The following is an 18,600-nucleotide window of genomic DNA, read 5'->3' as shown; positions in this document are numbered from 1 at the left end:
CCACTCACTGTGGCTGCTAGGAACTCAGCCCCACTGCTCTACAAAGGCATTAAGAATTTTTATCAACAAAGCATCTCTCCAATGACAACACACTGGCCTTTGGGCACAGGAAATAACACAGCACTGGTGGAGAGTAAGACAGTAAGCCTCTTTAAGAGGTCAGGGATTTCAACCAAGACAATAAAGGTAAAAAGAGAATATACATCTCCAGTGTCAGAAAACAGGGCAGCACAACAGATCCTGCAGGAATCTGGATCTAAAGGAAAATACGAGAAAATAACTTTATGCTCATAAATTTGACACTGTAGAAGAACTGGACCAACGCTTTAAAAACCAACAACTGCTTGTTAATCAAGATGGATCACACTACCCAAGCAGTCCTGTAACCATTAAGAATATGGGGTTGATCATTCAAAAGCTATTGCATTAGGGACTCTCTAGGCTTAGATGGGTTTGCTGCAGATTTTACAAAGCCTTTAAAGAATGAATGAATGCCAACTTTATAGTCTCTTCTCCCACAAACACAAGGGGACACTTGACAGCTCACTTTATGAGCAAGTAACATTGACAGTCTTAGGGTTTTCCTGCTGTGAACAGACACCATGACCAAGGCAACTCTTATAAGGAGAACATGTATTTGGGGCTGGCTTAGAGGTTCAGTCCAGAATGGCAGCACCCAATCAGGCACAGTGCAGGGGGAGCTGAGAGTTCTACATCTCGTTTCGAAGGCAAACAGAAGAAGAATGACTTCCAGGCAGCTAGGACAAGGGTATTAAAGCCCATGCGCACAGAGACACAGGTACTCCAACAAGGCCACACCTCCTAATAGTGCCACTCCCTGGGCCGAGCATATACAAACCATCACATTGACTGTACAACTAGACAAGACAGGACAGCAGCAAAAGCTGCAGACTAGAGTCTCCCATAAATGCGAACAGAATGCTAGTAAGTACAAGTAACCACAACCAAGTGGGATTTATTTTTAAAAATAAACCAATCACTATCTACAACCTTATCAGTGGGCTAACTACTAAAAATCACCTAATCTTATCAAGTGGCACAGAAAAGGGACTGAGAGGTGTGCCGGTGTGACTAGGAGCGGCCCCCAGACTCAAGTGCTTGAATGCTTGGTCCTTAGGAAGCGGCACTCTTAGGAGGTGTGGCCTGGTTGGAGGTGCTGGGGGTTTAGGTCTGCTGTGCTCAAGCTAATGCTCAGTGTGGCTCCCAGCCTCCTGCTGGTTTCAGGTCAGATGCAGAACTCTCAGCTCCTTCCCCAGCACCATGTCTGCCTGCATGCTGCCATGCTCCACAGCATAATAATGAACTGAACCTCTGAAACTGTAAGCCAGCCGCAGTGAAATGCTTTCCCTTACAAGAGTTGCTGAGGTCAGGGTGTCTCTTCACAGCACTAGAACCCTAGCTAAGACAAGAGAGGGTATATGAATTCATGACCACTTCCCTAATACCTAACAGGTACACACCTATTAAAAGTTCTATAAAATACATGTACAAAATCAAAAGAGATAAGCACAAAATGCTACTAGCTAGCGAGGGAGCACTAGTGAGGAGCACATTATAACTGAGTACCTTTCCTCCAGTGATCAAAAGAGCGCCATTCCTAAGTCCTGCAACGAGGGCCATCAGCTGCCTAGACAACGGGCGTCCCAGGAGACTGTGAGTGATGTGCTCCATTGCAGATGCACCTAAGGCACTCACTCCCCTGCAAAACACAGACATCCTTATGTGACCAAGACCATAGCGAGGAAAACCTAGCTAGAAAAGGCTGAAGCCTTACTTCCTGGGCTAGTTAGAGAGGTTTTAGGAGTAAAGTCTTAGAGCTTCCTTTACTTAGGCTAATGGTGGCAGGCTGTCTCTGATGTGCAGCTTTCAGACACTGTGCAACACTAACGGTTGCTTGTGGGGTCTGTTACACACCTCGACGTTCCCATCCTCATGGCTCTTTCAGTTTGGTAATCAATACTATCACAGACAGCTGCTTTGGGAGTGCTTACTGGGTAATCAAAGATTCAACTCCTCGGAATTTTCCTTTTGAAACTTAGCTTCACTCTGTCTTAGACAAACTTTGAATCTATACTATTTCTTGATTTCTATCATGATTTTGTTCATGAAAACACAAAGGAGACAAAATTCCTGAAGGTGGAATGCAAGAGAGTTTGCTTCCTGTTAATGCACAGAGTTGCACCTCTTCAAGGTTTAACTCTTTCAGTAGAGCTCTCACATCCAGCATAAGCACAGAAGCTCTTGTGTGAATGTTTCTGTGGCTGCCACACAATAAAGCACACACACAATAAAGCACACACACAATAAAGCACACACACAATAAAGCACACACACAATGAAGCACACACACAATGAAGCACACACACAATGAAGCACACACACAATGAAGCGCACACACAATGAAGCGCACACACAATGAAGCGCACACACAATGAAGCGCACACACAATGAAGCGCACACACAATGAAGCGCACACACAATGAAGCGCACACACAATGAAGCGCACACACAATGAAGCGCACACACAATGAAGCGCACACACAATGAAGCGCACACACAATGAAGCGCACACACAATGAAGCGCACACACAATGAAGCGCACACACAATGAAGCGCACACACAATGAAGCGCACACACAATGAAGCGCACACACAATGAAGCGCACACACAATGAAGCGCACACACAATGAAGCGCACACACAATGAAGCGCACACACAATGAAGCGCACACACAATGAAGCGCACACACAATGAAGCGCACACACAATGAAGCGCACACACAATGAAGCGCACACACAATAAAGCGCACACACAATAAAGCGCACACACAATAAAGCGCACACACAATAAAGCGCACACACAATAAAGCGCACACACAATAAAGCGCACACACAATAAAGCGCACACACAATAAAGCGCACACACAATAAAGCGCACACACAATAAAGCGCACACACAATAAAGCGCACACACAATAAAGCGCACACACAATAAAGCGCACACACAATAAAGCGCACACACAATAAAGCACACACACAATAAAGCACACACACAATAAAGCACACACACAATAAAGCACACACACAATAAAGCACACACACAATAAAGCACACACACAATAAAGCACACACACAATAAAGCACACACACAATAAAGCACACACACAATAAAGCACACACACAATAAAGCACACACACAATAAAGCACACACACAATAAAGCACACACACAATAAAGCACACACACAATAAAGCACACACACAATAAAGCACACACACAATAAAGCACACACACAATAAAGCACACACACAATAAAGCACACACACAATAAAGCACACACACAATAAAGCACACACACAATAAAGCACACACACAATAAAGCACACACACAATAAAGACACTGAGAGGGCTTCCTTTTCAGGTTCGTTTTTCTGAAAAGATGAAAAAATTGCTCACTATTATAATAAAGAAGTGAAGGAATAACTTAATTTGAAGTATTTTTTACCACTGAACCAGTATTTTAGATTTAGCTATTAAGATGCTTTTATTGGTTTTGACCACTACTGTTTTAGTCAAGTACAGTCATCAGGTGATTTCGGCTAGCTTTCGTCTCACAAGTCAATTCTCAAAGGAGAGTCTCTAATAAAACCTCCTTCCTAAGCGACAAGGTCAACTTCCAACCTATGTGTGAGAACAGACATAATCCTTGGCAATTATCTCCTCATTGTTGGCACTCCTGGCCACTTAACACTGGTACAGGAGCTGCCCAAAGCAGCCGGTGAACATACTCATTTGACCAAAACCTCTTACCCCAAAGAGCTCAGCGTTAAAGAGGGAAGAAGAAAGTCGATTTCCGCACTCTGTTCTTCTTTTATCATGGGCTCTAGAAGGACCTACAGCAGCAAGGAAAAGCCAGTTTTACATTTCAAGGTTGTCTTCTGTTTGCTTCCCAAGTCCCAGAAAAAAGAACCATCAACGGTGCTAACAGGGAAAGGAGATGCTGAGCGCTGAGAGAGAACATGGCCTGAGACACCCTGATGACCAGGTTCTCACACATGGAACACGGATGCTCACAGGAGAGAGAAGGAAGCTGCCTGATGATATGCTATGGGTGTTTGTGTCGCTACTGTTCTTCTCAAGGCTCTTACATTTGCCCTGTTTCTGAAGGGCAAGCCCCTCAAACACATTTCTGAGATAAGGAGACAGTCTAGGTGGATCAGGTGCGGCAGCACACATGTGGAAGTCAGAAGATGATTTTGGTGTCTGTGTGTGTGTGTGTGTGTGTGTGTGTGTGTGTGTGCATTTCAATGCATAGGTGGCTCATGTGCATATGTGGTGGTCATAGGACAACTCTGGAGTGTATGTGTGTGTGTACCCGCACACATTTCAATGAGGAGTTGGTTCATGTACACATGTGGAAATCAAGAACAACTCTGAGGTGTGTGTGCAGGCACACTACAATGAAGAGGTGGCCCATGTGCACAGAGGAGGTCAGAGGACAACCTTGGTGGTGGTGGCTCGCTCCTTCCAGCTTTTACATGGCTTCCAGGAATGAAACTCAGGCCACCAGGCTGGTATGGCTACCACATTTCCCCACCGAGCCATCTCATTGGCCCCAAAATATGAGCTTAAAAAAAATCAGGGCTGGTGAGATGGCTCAGTGGTTAAGAGCACTGACTGCTCTTCCAGAGGACCTGAGTTCAATTCCCAGCAACCACATGGTGGCTCACAACCATCTGTCATGGGATCTGATGCCCTCTTCTGGCAGGCAGGTGTACATGCAATTCTCATATCCATAAAATAAATAAATAAATCTTAAAAAAAAAAATCAGTCCTCTAAAACTAATTCTCCATTTGTTTAACACATAGAACTTTCAATAGTGACTTGTTTACCAGTTTACATAAGCAACAGAAAATCTGAAATTTAATCGTGCTTAACTAATGCTTACATTTAGGATAAATCAGAAATTTGCTTAGATAAATTATAAAATATTTAAAATCAAGTTATTCCTTACTCTTCTCATGTGCTTTCTAATCTACTTCTGGATGTATGCTTCCAGACAGAAACTTAGACTCTACTAGTCGCAGAGAGCAAGCATCAATCACTTCATCACACATCAATAGTATGTAATTACTATCACACATCAATAGTATGTAATTACTATCACACATCAATAGTTTGTCATTACTACCACACATCAATAGTATGTCATTACTACCACACATCAATAGTATGTCATTACTACCACACATCAATAGTATGTAATTACTATCACACATCAATAGTATGTCATTACTATCACACATCAGTAGTTTGTCATTACTACCACACATCAATAGTATGTCATTACTATCACACATCAATAGTATGTCATTACTACCACACATCAATAGTATGTAATTACTATCACACATCAATAGTATGTCATTACTACCACACATCAATAGTATGTCATTACTACCACACATCAATAGTATGTCATTACTATCACACATCAATAGTATGTCATTACTACCACACATCAATAGTATGTCATTACTACCACACATCAATAGTATGTCATTACTACCACACATCAGTAGTATGTCATTACTATCACACATCAATAGTATGTAATTACTATCACACATCAATAGTATGTCATTACTACCACACATCAATAGTATGTCATTACTACCACACATCAATAGTATGTCATTACTATCACACATCAATAGTATGTCATTACTACCACACATCAATAGTATGTCATTACTACCACACATCAATAGTATGTCATTACTACCACACATCAGTAGTATGTCATTACTATCACACATCAATAGTATGTAATTACTATCACACATCAATAGTATGTCATTACTACCACACATCAATAGTATGTCATTACTACCACACATCAATAGTATGTCATTACTATCACACATCAATAGTATGTCATTACTACCACACATCAATAGTATGTCATTACTACCACACATCAATAGTATGTCATTACTACCACACATCAGTAGTATGTCATTACTATCACACATCAATAGTATGTAATTACTATCACACATCAATAGTATGTCATTACTACCACACATCAATAGTATGTCATTACTACCACACATCAATAGTATGTCATTACTATCACACATCAATAGTATGTCATTACTACCACACATCAGTAGTATGTCATTACTACCACACATCAATAGTATGTAATTACTATCACACATCAATAGTATGTCATTACTACCACACATCAATAGTATGTCATTACTACCACACATCAATAGTATGTCATTACTATCACACATCAATAGTATGTCATTACTACCACACATCAATAGTATGTCATTACTACCACACATCAATAGTATGTCATTACTACCACACATCAGTAGTATGTCATTACTATCACACATCAGTAGTATGTCATTACTATCACACATCAGTAGTATGTCATTACTATCACACATCAATAGTATGTAATTACTTGTACTGAGATCTTCTGCAGCAGGATGGAACTCAACACAAACACAGTTTTTCCTTCTTCCTTTTCTTTTTCCTGAGAATGAACTGTACTCAGAGAGAACTCTCTCAGCCCTATTAAGAAGAAAGTAACAAACGAAGAGTTAGAACTGAAACTGAGAGGAAATAATTTGTTTGAAATAAGACATTCTTCGACACAGAGAACACTGTTTCGTTTCACTGTTCATGTGTGACACACATTGGAAAGTCAATTTTAAAGACTATTTAGATGTTACAACTGTTTCATAGGAAAAACAGAATCACACTTTTACCCACCATCTTTAATTTCCAGCTTAATACGCTCTTCCTTTGATATTACCAAAGGAAGCATCGTGGTAGCGGACTGCTGTACCCAAGATGAGAACACTGTTTTTATAGTTTCTTCATTGACGTCTTTAGGCTGCCAGAGAAAAGGATGGAAGAGTAAACCAAGTATCCTAATCTCCACCTTGACCTTAACACACTTATTCTAGCATGCCTTCCCAGCAACATATAAAATCTTACCAAATATAACCAACACAGGATGTTCAGACGCTACATGCTGATGCGTGACCTGCTATGATGGCTGCAGTCCTCAGCCTCGGAGGAACCACTTGCATGCACAGCAAAAGTGGTTAACTGATCCTTTTCTGTCTGCCCAGCCAAACAAATACCAAACAAAGTAGAGCGTATGTGGCCTCGCTGTGGCCGGGGGCATGCGGTCAGCAGCCACGGAGAGCCTCTCTTCCCAGTCAAAGGTAAGGAAATGCAGCAAGGACGCTTGGGCCTTGTTTCGTTCTACTGGTCCACAGAACTCAGGCAGGACACTCAGAATCAATGCCAGCATGCTGTATCTAAAGGAGCCAAACCACAGCCAAGGACAGCAGGAGAGGAAATGATATGGAGCCTAGGTCCTTGACAGCAAGGTTAACCACCCATGAGTGCCTTCAACCTTCCCAGGCCATGAGAAAATTAAACAGTGTATGTTTAAGCCACTGTTCCTTTTCTTAATGTGGACCAGTCTAGCTATATGCTAAATGAGTAGAGTGTTCAGTGTTCAAAGCTCTAAAATAAACTATAAGAAAACCATTGCTAATCCTTAAAGTTTTAAAAATTCAGTTCTTAAGAACTCATCTGACAATAAATGACACTCAGTAATATTAGTGGAATAATAAAGATCCATAGAGGGTTGGGATGAGTTTTCAAACATGAGAACCGATTTTAAACTGCAGTCCCAGCCTTGGAGTGAGGAGACAGGTGGATCCCAGGGCTAGCTAGTGTACTTGCCAAGTCCTAGGCCAATGAGAGACCTGACTCAGAAAACTAAGTGGATAGCACCTGAGGAGTGACAGCAGAGGTATTCCTCTGCCCACCACATGCTGTGCACATGAGCTCATGCACCTGCATGCCCACATGTACACACACTGTGTGTACACACACACATACAAAGCATATAGAAAATACTGATGTGCAGTAGACCTGTGCTCTCCCATTTCTCAGACAGGTCTACTTCTGTTCTGTTTCTTCATATAGTCACCTGCTGGCTATGCTCAGTTTAGAAGCTGATCACTACCAAACGGAGGCTAAGAAAAGGCACTGTCTTCTCATGTAGCTAGGCTCGCCTTGAACTCTGTAGTGCTGAAGATTACCTTGAAGTTCTCATCCTCCTGCCTCCACCTGCTAAGTGCTGATATTAACAGGTAGGCACCACCATTACTGATTATACATCTGGGGGTCAAACCCAGACTATGTTCAAGCTAGACAAACACTCTCCCAACCCATCTCCATTCTCACCTCCAAAATAACAATTAAAAAAAAGACAGAATACCCATCTTTGCACTGATACATGCACATTTGCTTACTAACGATTTCTTTGCTTCTAAAATTAAACACAGTTATTGGCCCACAAATCCATCATATAACCTCTAGGTATATATATATCTAAAGGAATAGAAACTAGTCAAAGAGGTACTTGTATTCCACTGCTTCCTGTAGCATGACTCACAAGAGCCAACAAGAAGAAGCCACATAAGTTCATCACTATTTGGATGGACAGACAATTATATAATGGTGACAGAATGAAGTTCTGATGTATGCCACAATAGAGAGGGACCTTGAAAACATTATGTGAAATGAAGTAAGTCATATGCACAAGACAAATACTGTCTGACTCCACTTCTACAGAGTAGCTGGAATAAATAATCTCCAAACATAGAGCAGGTTGTCAGGAGATGGGAGGAAGGGACAGGAGTCATTGTCTAACGGCTAAAGCGTTTTGTTTGCAGGGAGGGAAACGGTTTGAAAAAGGCAGCAGTGGATGCAGAGCCCACCATGAATGCAGTCCATCAGCTGAGCTGCTCCCTGGGAATGGCTAAAACGCCATGGTGTGTAACTCCTAACAACGAAGAAGTACATTATTATCAACGAACTATGAGAAATTCTGTAACATCCATAAACGAATTTTGATACAACAGAGGTTTGAACTCACTAAGTTCTCTCTAGGTTGTAATTTCAGAGATCTTGGGATTTTAGGCGTGGTTTCCAGTGGAGTTATTCTGACTACTGCATGCATTTCTATATTTAGTCTCTTTCTCAGGTCATCTGGAATCTGCAATTTAAAAAGAATATAAATATATTCAAAGACTGATTAAGGTATTTCATAGCCTAAATACTGATATTATTTTCTCTAAATTCAAGTGAAATTATAGACATCATCACACAATCGTATGATGGCGATTCATAGTTGTTTTAGCCTGACCACTTTAACCAAAATACCGTGTGCTTGGTAACTTATAGACAACGGGCATTCATCCTTGGTTTATAAACTGAGATATATACAGTTAAGACACTGGCATGGTAGGGTTGGTGCTGGTGAGGCTCTCCTCATAGGCAAGGCATGTGAGGTCACTCTCGCTGCGTCCTCACTGGGCAGAGGAGGAGTGAGAGCAGGCACCTCCCATGATGACGTTAGTTACGCTGCACCCTTCGTCCTTGTAAATCACCTCAAAGGTCTCATGTCCTGACACAGTCACCTTGTGGGAAGGATTTCAACATATTGGTTTGGGAGAGGCATAAACATGAAGACTACCAACAGTTTGTGTTTGTGTTGAAAGCTAAGAACTACTGAGAAAGCTAGAGTAGTCAAACCTCATCACGCTCCGCCATGGGTACAGTTCAATCCAAAAGGTATATGGTAAAACAGCCACATTAATAAAAATATTCTAAGCTGAGATTATGGCAATGATCACACCATCTTATACTAAAAACAACTTGCACACACAGTAAATTGTACACTATAAAGTTCATCTCAATAAAGATGGTCAAAAATTCTTTAAACGTTTTCTTAGATTTATTTTATGTGTGTGTTCTGCCTGTCTGCTGTCTGCCTGTCTGCTGTCTGCCTGTCTGCCTGTCTGCCTGTCTGCCTGTCTGCCTGTCTGCTGTCTGCCTGTCTGCCTGTCTGCCTGTCTGCCTGTCTGCTGTCTGCCTGTCTGCCTGTCTGCATGTCTATTCTTCAAAAGCATGCTTGGTGCCAATGGAAGCCGGAAGAGGATATGAAATCCCTGGAACTTACAGAGTTACAGATGGTTGTGAGCCACCATGTGAGTGCTGGGAATCAAACCCGGGTACTCTGCAAAAGCAACAATGCTCTTAAGCATCACTCCAATGTCCCCCAAATTCTCATCTCCCCAAATATTGGTGAGCACTAAAAGATTAAAGAGGGACTGGAGACACTGCTCGCTCCACACGGAGACTTTTAGAGACTAACTCCTGTTTGTCTTCAGTTTATATATATTATTGTAATCCGAAGTTTGGGGAAGATCAAGCCACACGTTTCTCCCCACACTATAACCGCATACTAACCCAGACTTTCCCACGGTGGAGAAGCTCTAGACTTTCGGTGAACTCTGTGGCATTCTTCAACTCCTCGAGTCCATTCCAGACTACCTTCAGCACACAGGCCTCAGCAGCCTCCTCACTGCGGTTGGAGCTGATCTGCTTATGATCTGGAGACTTGGACAGCTGCTTCTCTTTGTCAGGCAACAGGACACCCTGCTTACTTTTGTCTTGCTGTTGTTTTGGAGAATGTAGCTTAACTAGTTTTCCATAGGTCACAGTAAAGCTGGGCTCCACATCAAAGTATTCTTGGTCCCAAGGAAATACGTGGGCGGTGCAGTGTTTGTGAAACACAGAGGTAGCGGTGGTGGTACGCGCACTAGGTGGCTGGACTTGGCATACTCTGAAAGTACCTTCCAGAGGGGCAGCCTGTGACTGCATGTTTTTGAAAGCACCGAGTTCCAACGAGCCCCAGGCTGACTCCTGTTTACTGTCAGGCCCAAAGGAAAGCATGCTTCCGAGCACAGCCCACCAGCTTGGCTTCAACGGGCCACCTGGGACTTTTGGGTCTCTTCCATTGGATGCAGTGATACCCTCTGAGTTCGTATGAAGCTGCCTGGTTTGTAATTCCTTTGACAATCCTTTCTGTTCTCGCCCATAACTATGAACTTGTCCGTGTGCATCTCCTTCTTTTGGAAATGTGCTCTCTTTGGCTTGGCGTGTCTTTGGCTGAATAAGGAGTTTGGTGTTAGTTTCTAGCCTTCCATAAGGGGCAGCTGGCATCAGAGTGACTGGGTAGAAAACAGAGCCCATTAGTACACGTTCACCTCTGCTTCATAGCTGGCACTCTAGTGCAGGGATTGACAGCACATATTACAGCATCACCTACCGATCTGGATAAATATGTAGGTCTGCTGGTCAACCCAGATGGGAACAACAGCTTTGGGGAAAACTATTCGAATCTGATCCAGAAGATGCTGTTCAAGGGAAATGGCGTGCAGCTCCTAGAACAACAGAGAGCAAGGTCAGATCACACTGTGTTCAGATCCTTCCGTACCTGGGATGGAGTCTCCACTCCTTTTTATTTTAAAGTTTCTTGTTATAGTTGAAGTATACTTGATGCCATGGAATACATACGGCAGATCCAACATCTCAGCTAACCATTGTTGTCTTGTTTCTGTGTCAAGAGACACTAAAGTCTATTTAAAATTAATTTCCCCCACCCCACACACACCTTTAATCCCAGCAGTTGGGAGGCAGAGGAAGGGGGGAATCTCTGAGTTCGAGGCCAGCCTGGTCTACAGAATGAGTTCCAGGACAGCCAGGGCTACAAAGAGAAACCCTGTCTGGAAAAACTGAAATAAATAAATAAGTAAATAAATCCCAAACACAGCATGGTTAGCTCATCTGTGATTCTCATGTTATACATTATATTTCTACCAAGTCATCCTTAAAATACGAACTAACTCAGAATACATAGAGAAGCCCAGTGAAATCTATCAACTGATGCTTATATGTCTTTAACCTTACAGTAAGATAACACTTAGTTTTCCTTTACCAGTATTTCCCAGTCATCTGCTGAGAGAGGCTCCACTTCAACCTGTTGGCAAGATACCACATGGGAACAAGGCCTGAGAAACACCTGGAGAAATAAGAAATAAAATATTACTTTTGTAAGATTATCCTGTCTCTAGAAAATAAGTTATCTCTTTAGGTAATATTCTGTCTCACTGTCTCTGTCTCTCTCTGCCCCCTCCCCTTCTTCCATGTCTCAGATAGCAAATATTAAGTACTTATTCTTAGCTAGGCCTTGATATACTCAGTATTTTAGGAAAACAAAACCTTCCAAGAAAGAAGACTGGAGCTGTAGACAGTTGTGAGGTGCCGTATGGGTGCTGGGAATTAATGTGGGTTCTCTAGAATAGCAGCTCGTGCTCTTAACCACTGAGCCAGCTCTTCAGCCTCTCCTTCCTTTTTTGATAGATCTGACTACACTGCTAAGGCTGGCCTCGACCTCAAGATTCTCCTGCCTCAGCCTCTGGAGTAGCTGGAATACAGACACAAGTGATCACATATGACACACTCTGGGTAGGATGGGCCTGAGGAAACAGAGAGCACTTCCTGCCCACCAGGAAGTGAGTGCTCCCCAGCTAGCAAGGGGACTCGGGCATGTCCTTTGGGAGTCTTCCTAGTAGGATTACAAAGAGGAGTCTGCAGAAACGAAGGCAAATGAGAAGCACATGAGAAACAAGGACGACCGTTCAGAGATCTAATCAAGACATCAGAATCCACCCTAGGAAGCTGATCCTGCCCAGAGCTGTTGCCACTGGACTGTGCTAGAAAATCCTGGGTAAAGATAGGTTGGCAAAGCAAGGCACTGGTGACTTCTAAGGTCATTTTCCTGTTAAAAATGGAAGCCTCTAAGGGCTGGGGAGACAGCCCAGTCTGCACTTGCCACGTGTGTGTGAGGAGATCTGAGTTTGGACTCAGAGTACTCACACAGTAAAAGCCGAAAGAAATGGCTCCTATAATCCCAGCACTGAGGAGGTTCTCAAGGCTCACTGGACAGACAGGCTCAGTAAATTATCAGGCTCTAGGTTCAGTGAAAGACCCTGTCTCAATAACTAGGGTGGGCAGGCTGGAGAGATGGCTTAACAGCTAAGAGAAAATGGATTCCTGCACGTTCTCTTCCGACCTCCAAGCATGGCTTCTGACCTCTTCCTGGCCCCACTACTCTCCATCCCCATCCCACCACACACACACACACACACACACACACATACACACACACACACACACTAAATAATAAAACCGTTGTGACAAGAACTAAAATGAAGTTCTAAAATAAGGAGAAATCCCACACTCAAAAGAAAAAATTTCTCAAAGAATTGACTAGAAAACGAGCAACTAGAATACAAAGTCATGTGGGAGACGTGTTAAACACTGACTTAACAAACTATAGTCAGTTTGAATATCTTGGCCTGGTTATAAGAGCATACGAATGACCTCACCTTAGGATGTGACATTGAAAAGAAGTGACTTCTGTCACACATTGCACTTACCTGATCTCCGCTTGAGAGTCCAAGTTTCTGGCCAACTTGTCTATTAATTTCTGCCACATTTTCACTTTGATCATTAAAATGCCTGCCTTCCACCCAGCTCAGGTAGGTAGGCTGGTGATCGCTGGCCACTTCTATAGCTTGATTCTATTTATCCAAACAATGAGAGAGAAAAGGGGGTGATAAGTTTTTATGATTTTTTTTCCTCGATGGATCCAGATAAGCAACTGTTATAACTAATAAAACAAAAAAAAAGTGTTAGAGGGAGTTAAATCATTCTTATTCACATTTGTAATTTAAAAAACAATAATTTTTTTTCTTTTTTCTTTCTTTTTTTTTCCTTTCTTTCTTTCTTTTTTTCTTTTTTCTTTTTTTGGTTTTTCGAGATAGGGTATCTCTGTATAGCCCTGGCTGTCCTGGAACTCACTTTGTAGACTAGGCTGGCCTTGAACTCAGAAATCCGCCTGCCTCTGCCTCTGCCTCCCAAGTGCTGGGATTAAAGGCGAGTGCCACCATGCCCGGCTTATTTTTTTTAAAGATTTATTTATTTATTTATTTATGACATGTAAGTACACTGTAGCTGTCTTCAGACACTCCAGAAGAGGGTGCCAGATCTCATTATGGATGGTTGTGAGCCACCATGTGGTTGCTGGGATTTGAACTCAGGACCTTCGGGAAGAGCAGTCAGTGCTCTTAATCCCTGAGCCATCTCACCAGCCCAACAATAATTATTTTAAACATAAAAAAACCCAATATATTCACTATCCAAAAAACCAATATGTTCATAGTCTTATGTCAGCCTTATGGATTGATTCTGAAAGACTCCGAAAGGCTTCAGGACAATAGTGGACACCCAAGAACTCACGATAGACCGAGCTTGTTGCAAACTACATGAGGCTTTATTCAGGGAAAGCCAGAGCTCTGGGGACGACTCATATCCCACGCAGGGGTAGAGGAGTTGACCTCGAGGGGAAAGAGGTCCCAGTTTTTATAGGCCCTCAGAGGGGAAAGGAGAAGGGGGAGAGTAAGGGATTTCCAGATCTAAACAATGTCTATTCTGAAGAAATGGGTATGGGAGGGGTACAAGGAAAGAGTCTGGTGCAGGTGTAGCAACTCAGGATTGGCCCGGCTGTGGTTGCTGGGGAGATTTTCTGACTCTTTCTCATCAACCAATATCACAAACACCTGGCAATGGGCTTCATCAGTGGGCACACACATGAGTCAAGGAACGGTCAAAACATTGGCAGACACACAGGTTCAAGGAGTGGCCAGAGCATTGTGTGCCTCTATTTTTCTAAATCAGTGAAGCTAGTTCTGCTAACAGTGACATCTATCTTGCCAATTTCAGGGCTTCTGTGACCTTTTACATTCTGTCAGGATCTTTCAATTCAAGGGATTCATAATTCCAAATGCCACAGGTAGTTGGATGAACTTACACAGGCTTTCAGTATGCATAGAACACACTGAAAAAGAAACATATACATCCAGGAAAAGTGCTTATATATATTTAATAAAATAATTAAAATATAAAGATATAAAACAACACAGTTTAGACTTTTGAAACTCCTATCAGCTGGGGTATTTAATCTTTTACTGATCAATAGATTTATTTAAAAGGTAATAAATACACATGGTAAAAGTAGAAAAATTAAAGAAGGTAAAGGCGGAGCCATGCTCCTAGAGGGAGCTCCTGTTAGTGACTTCCTGAAAATATTGTATTATGTAGTTCCTTAATGATTTTTAAAGTTCATAAAACTGGCTGGGCGTGGTGGTACACGTCTTTAATCCCAGCACTTGGGAGGCAGAAGCAGGCTAGTCTCTATGAGTTCAAAGCCAGCCTAGTCTGCAGAGTGAGCTCATGCCAGCCAAGGCTATACAGTAAGACTCTGTCTCAAAACCCACAATGAACAAGTAAACAAAGGTCATGAGACTATAGAAGCACAGTCTAAAGCGGCCAGAGACGGTTCTGTGATGGAGAGAGAGCACTACTTGCACTTTAAGCCTACTGGGGATCCAGCACATGCATGTAATTAAAAATAAGTCCTTAAAATTAGAAATCTATTAGACCAGCAAAACATGAAAATAACAGAATCTGTAGCTTGTGCTGAGAGCTAAAGGACCAAAGCCTTCTATGGTTTCAGACGTGTACTGTCAGGGATGATCTGCAGCTTTCATCCTAGCACTGGGGAGGCTGAGGCAGGAGGGTTGTGATTTAAAACAAAACCAAAACAATTATCTGCCCAGGAACCTTGGGAAATATGTGCACTTGGAGGGAGACACAATCACATGAACTATTCTGTATGCTTCTTGCTAGCCTTTTTCAGTCAATGATTCATGCGTTTACATGTTATGGCCAGGATGTCATATGCTTTCCCCATCTGCCATTACATCACAAGCACTCCACACACTTACCACTTCTAAGAAACATCAGCAAGCACCTTGATGGAGAGTCCTGAAGACTTGTTATCTCAGGAAGCCTACGTGTTATGAAATTCATTTCGAAATAAATTCACTAACCTTAAAATAGTGAAGCCAAACTCTCTCATTTATATCAAATTTCAGCATTCCATGTTTCTTAGAACAAATAGCAAAGAATACAGGAGTCTTAGGCAACACGGCTCTCAAACACGCTCACTAGTAAACTTCTGTACATAAGAAAGTTCTCCTTTAATCCCAGCACAGGCAGGGAGATCTCTGAGGTCCAGCCTGGTCTACCCAGTGGGTGCCAGGACAGCCAGGGCTACACAGAGAAACCCTGTCTGGAAAGAACAAAATACAAAACAAAAGCCACTGTTTGTCCTTTAGCTGCATAATTCTTCTCACAGTTTCCAAGCAATGATGCAACTGTTTCTGCTGGCAAAGCTCAATTCAACTAAGCAGTTTGACAAAGCAAAAGCAAGCCCTGGTTTTGGAGTCAGAAGTCCTGGGCCACTGTCTAGGTTTCAAGGGCAAAGGTAACAGAGCCCCAGGCACTTTTTAGGTGGTTTCATAAGTTGCTGATACAACTCAGTGCCCTCTATTTCGTAAGAAAGCTTTAAAACCAGAGACATACATTAAAGAAAGAAATATAAAGTACATCATGAAATGTCTAAAATATCTATCTACTAGGCTACTGGGAAAGCAAAAGAAAAAAAAACAACTTTATCAGACAAGAAAAACATTTCAGTCATTTGGTTTTGGTCAAAATGTAGTTACTAGCTGCAGTGTCATGAGCTGCACTCAGTGAGGTTTGGCAAACTAATGTTCTAAGCTGATTTGTACCTTGGTTTCCATTAGAACCACAGAAGCCTTCCGATAGATGGAAGTCATAGAACAGAACCCCTTAGGAACCTAATCAAGAAGTGCACTGATTGTTGACGTTGGCCCACACTGTGTTATCAACATCACCACAGAAGAAACAATCAGGTGAATCTATACATTCAAACGCCTCAGGTGTGCCTAGGTCTAAGGCCTGGGCTATCTCTTGCTAACACAAGGAAACGACAAGTCTGCACACTTGTCATCACCTTCTGGGTGAGGTGTAGATCCATTTTCTGCACTTGGTGTCAGTAGGAATCCCTTCTCTGTTGCAATCACAGCATATGCTGAGCTTAAAATATACAGAGGGTGACTGAGCAGCGGTTCTTACCTGAGAGTGGCTGTGTCCCTCAAGGACATGGGTTGAGGTGTTAACAATGGGAGACACCACCCATGACTAGTCAACAGGGGTCATGATGGCCTTAAGTATCTTACAAACCAGGCATGGTGGCTCACATCTTTAATCCCAATGCTCAGGAGGTGGAAGCTGGTGGGCCTCTGTGAGTTTAAAGCCAGCCTGATCAACATAAAGAGTTCCAAGCCAGCCAGGGCTATATAATCAGACCCTACAATAATAGAAAACCGACCAAGAAGTAAGGGGTTGACCAGTATGACTGAGAACTTCTAAGTTAAATATCTACTTGGTACACCCAGTCCTTAAATAAGGACTTGAATGAACAAAGGAAGACATGTTTGAAACAAGATAGTATGTAACAAATGAAACATACACAGCCATGGGCAACCACAGAGTTGTGGGGGAGAAGGACTATACCATTGTTAAAGACCTGGGTTTATATGAAAGGAAGGAGACTTTGGTGAGAGTGGGCATAGAACCAGCAAAGGAGCAGAGTCAGGTGAGAAACAGTGGCAGGCTAGTGGAGCTGACACAGGGCAGACAAGAGCACACGTTAGCTTCCTGAAAATGAACTCTGCCTCAGACAATTCTAAATAACCTAGATAACTCAGGTCCTTTCACTGTTAACCTTTCATGTTCTATAGCCTCGGCTCTCAACTCTGTGCATGTAAGTTACCTGAAGATTTATTACGTCTTTTAAAAGTTGATTCCTCATAGATTCTGGTTCAGTAAGTTTGCGGAACAACCAGACTATTTGGATTCTGAAAACCCTGAGGTAAATCAGATAAAGGTCACTGTTGTAACTCTTCCTCCCACTAACTTCGTATCCCTGTTACATATTTAGGACTTCAGGTCAAATGAGATGATTCCCAACACACGAACCTTTCTGCTTTCATACTTATCTATGCTTCTGGGCCAATTTGTCTTGGATAGTTTCTTGGGTTTTTGTTTTATTTTGTTTTGTTTTTCGAGACAGGGTTTCTCTGTAGCCCTGGCTGTCCTGGAACTCACTTTGTAGACCAGGCTGGCCTCGAACTCAGAAATCCACCTGCCTCTGCCTCCTGAGTGCTGGGATTAAAGGTGTGAGCCACCACTACCAGGAGGATAGTTTCTTGTTAATGTGTTTCAAACTAAGCTATCTGAGAGGAGGGAATGTCAACTAAGAAAATATCTCCATAAGATGCAGCGGCAGGCAAGCATGTACGGCATTTTCTTAATTGGTGACTGATGGGGTAGGGCCAGCCAATGGTGGGTGGTAACACCCCTAGTAGCCCTGGGTTCTATAAGAAAGCAGGCTGAGCAAGCCATTAGGAACAAGCCAGTAAGCAGCAGCCCTCCATGACCTCTGCACACACTCCTGCCTCCAGTTTCCTGTCCTGCCTGACTTCTTATCCTGGTTTCCTTTAATGATGGACTACAATGTGACGTGTAAGTCAAATAAACCTTTTCCTCCCCAGCATACTTTGGGTCACAGTGTTTCATCGCAGCAGTAGAAACCCTGACTAAGACAATTATTTTGGGAATTCTAAATA

At 42.5% G+C, this 18,600-nt stretch overlaps 1 protein-coding gene across 6 annotated transcripts in view; it reads right to left on the bottom strand.

Annotated features, from left to right (window-relative positions):
* Pex1 (peroxisomal biogenesis factor 1) overlaps positions 1-18,600 on the bottom strand; it is a 41,165-nt gene that overhangs the window by 20,436 nt on the left and 2,129 nt on the right. For 4 of the 6 annotated variants that reach the window (XR_001784746.2, NM_001293806.1, XM_017321100.2 and 1 more), the window contains exons 2-10: positions 13,420-13,563; positions 11,916-11,999; positions 11,247-11,361; positions 10,385-11,148; positions 9,009-9,128; positions 6,818-6,941; positions 6,507-6,616; positions 3,832-3,914; positions 1,588-1,720 (exon numbers count right to left, since the gene is read on the bottom strand). Coding sequence is in view for 5 of the 6 variants with exons in the window: in NM_001293806.1 (NP_001280735.1) it covers positions 1,588-1,720; positions 3,832-3,914; positions 6,507-6,616; positions 6,818-6,941; positions 9,009-9,128; positions 10,385-11,148; positions 11,247-11,361; positions 11,916-11,999; positions 13,420-13,563 (1,677 nt within the window). In the remaining variant the exon portion in view is untranslated. Of the gene's footprint in view, positions 1-1,587; positions 1,721-3,831; positions 3,915-6,506; positions 6,617-6,817; positions 6,942-7,045; positions 7,592-9,008; positions 9,129-10,384; positions 11,149-11,246; positions 11,362-11,915; positions 12,000-13,419; positions 13,564-18,600 lie in introns of those variants that run through there. The other 2 variants (NM_027777.2, XM_017321101.2) reach the window with 2 other exon arrangements.

Source organism: Mus musculus, chromosome 5, assembly GCF_000001635.26.
Source record: "Mus musculus strain C57BL/6J chromosome 5, GRCm38.p6 C57BL/6J".
In the NCBI taxonomy this organism is placed as follows: Eukaryota; Metazoa; Chordata; class Mammalia; order Rodentia; family Muridae; genus Mus; species Mus musculus.
This window is presented reverse-complemented; position numbering and strand designations above follow the sequence as displayed.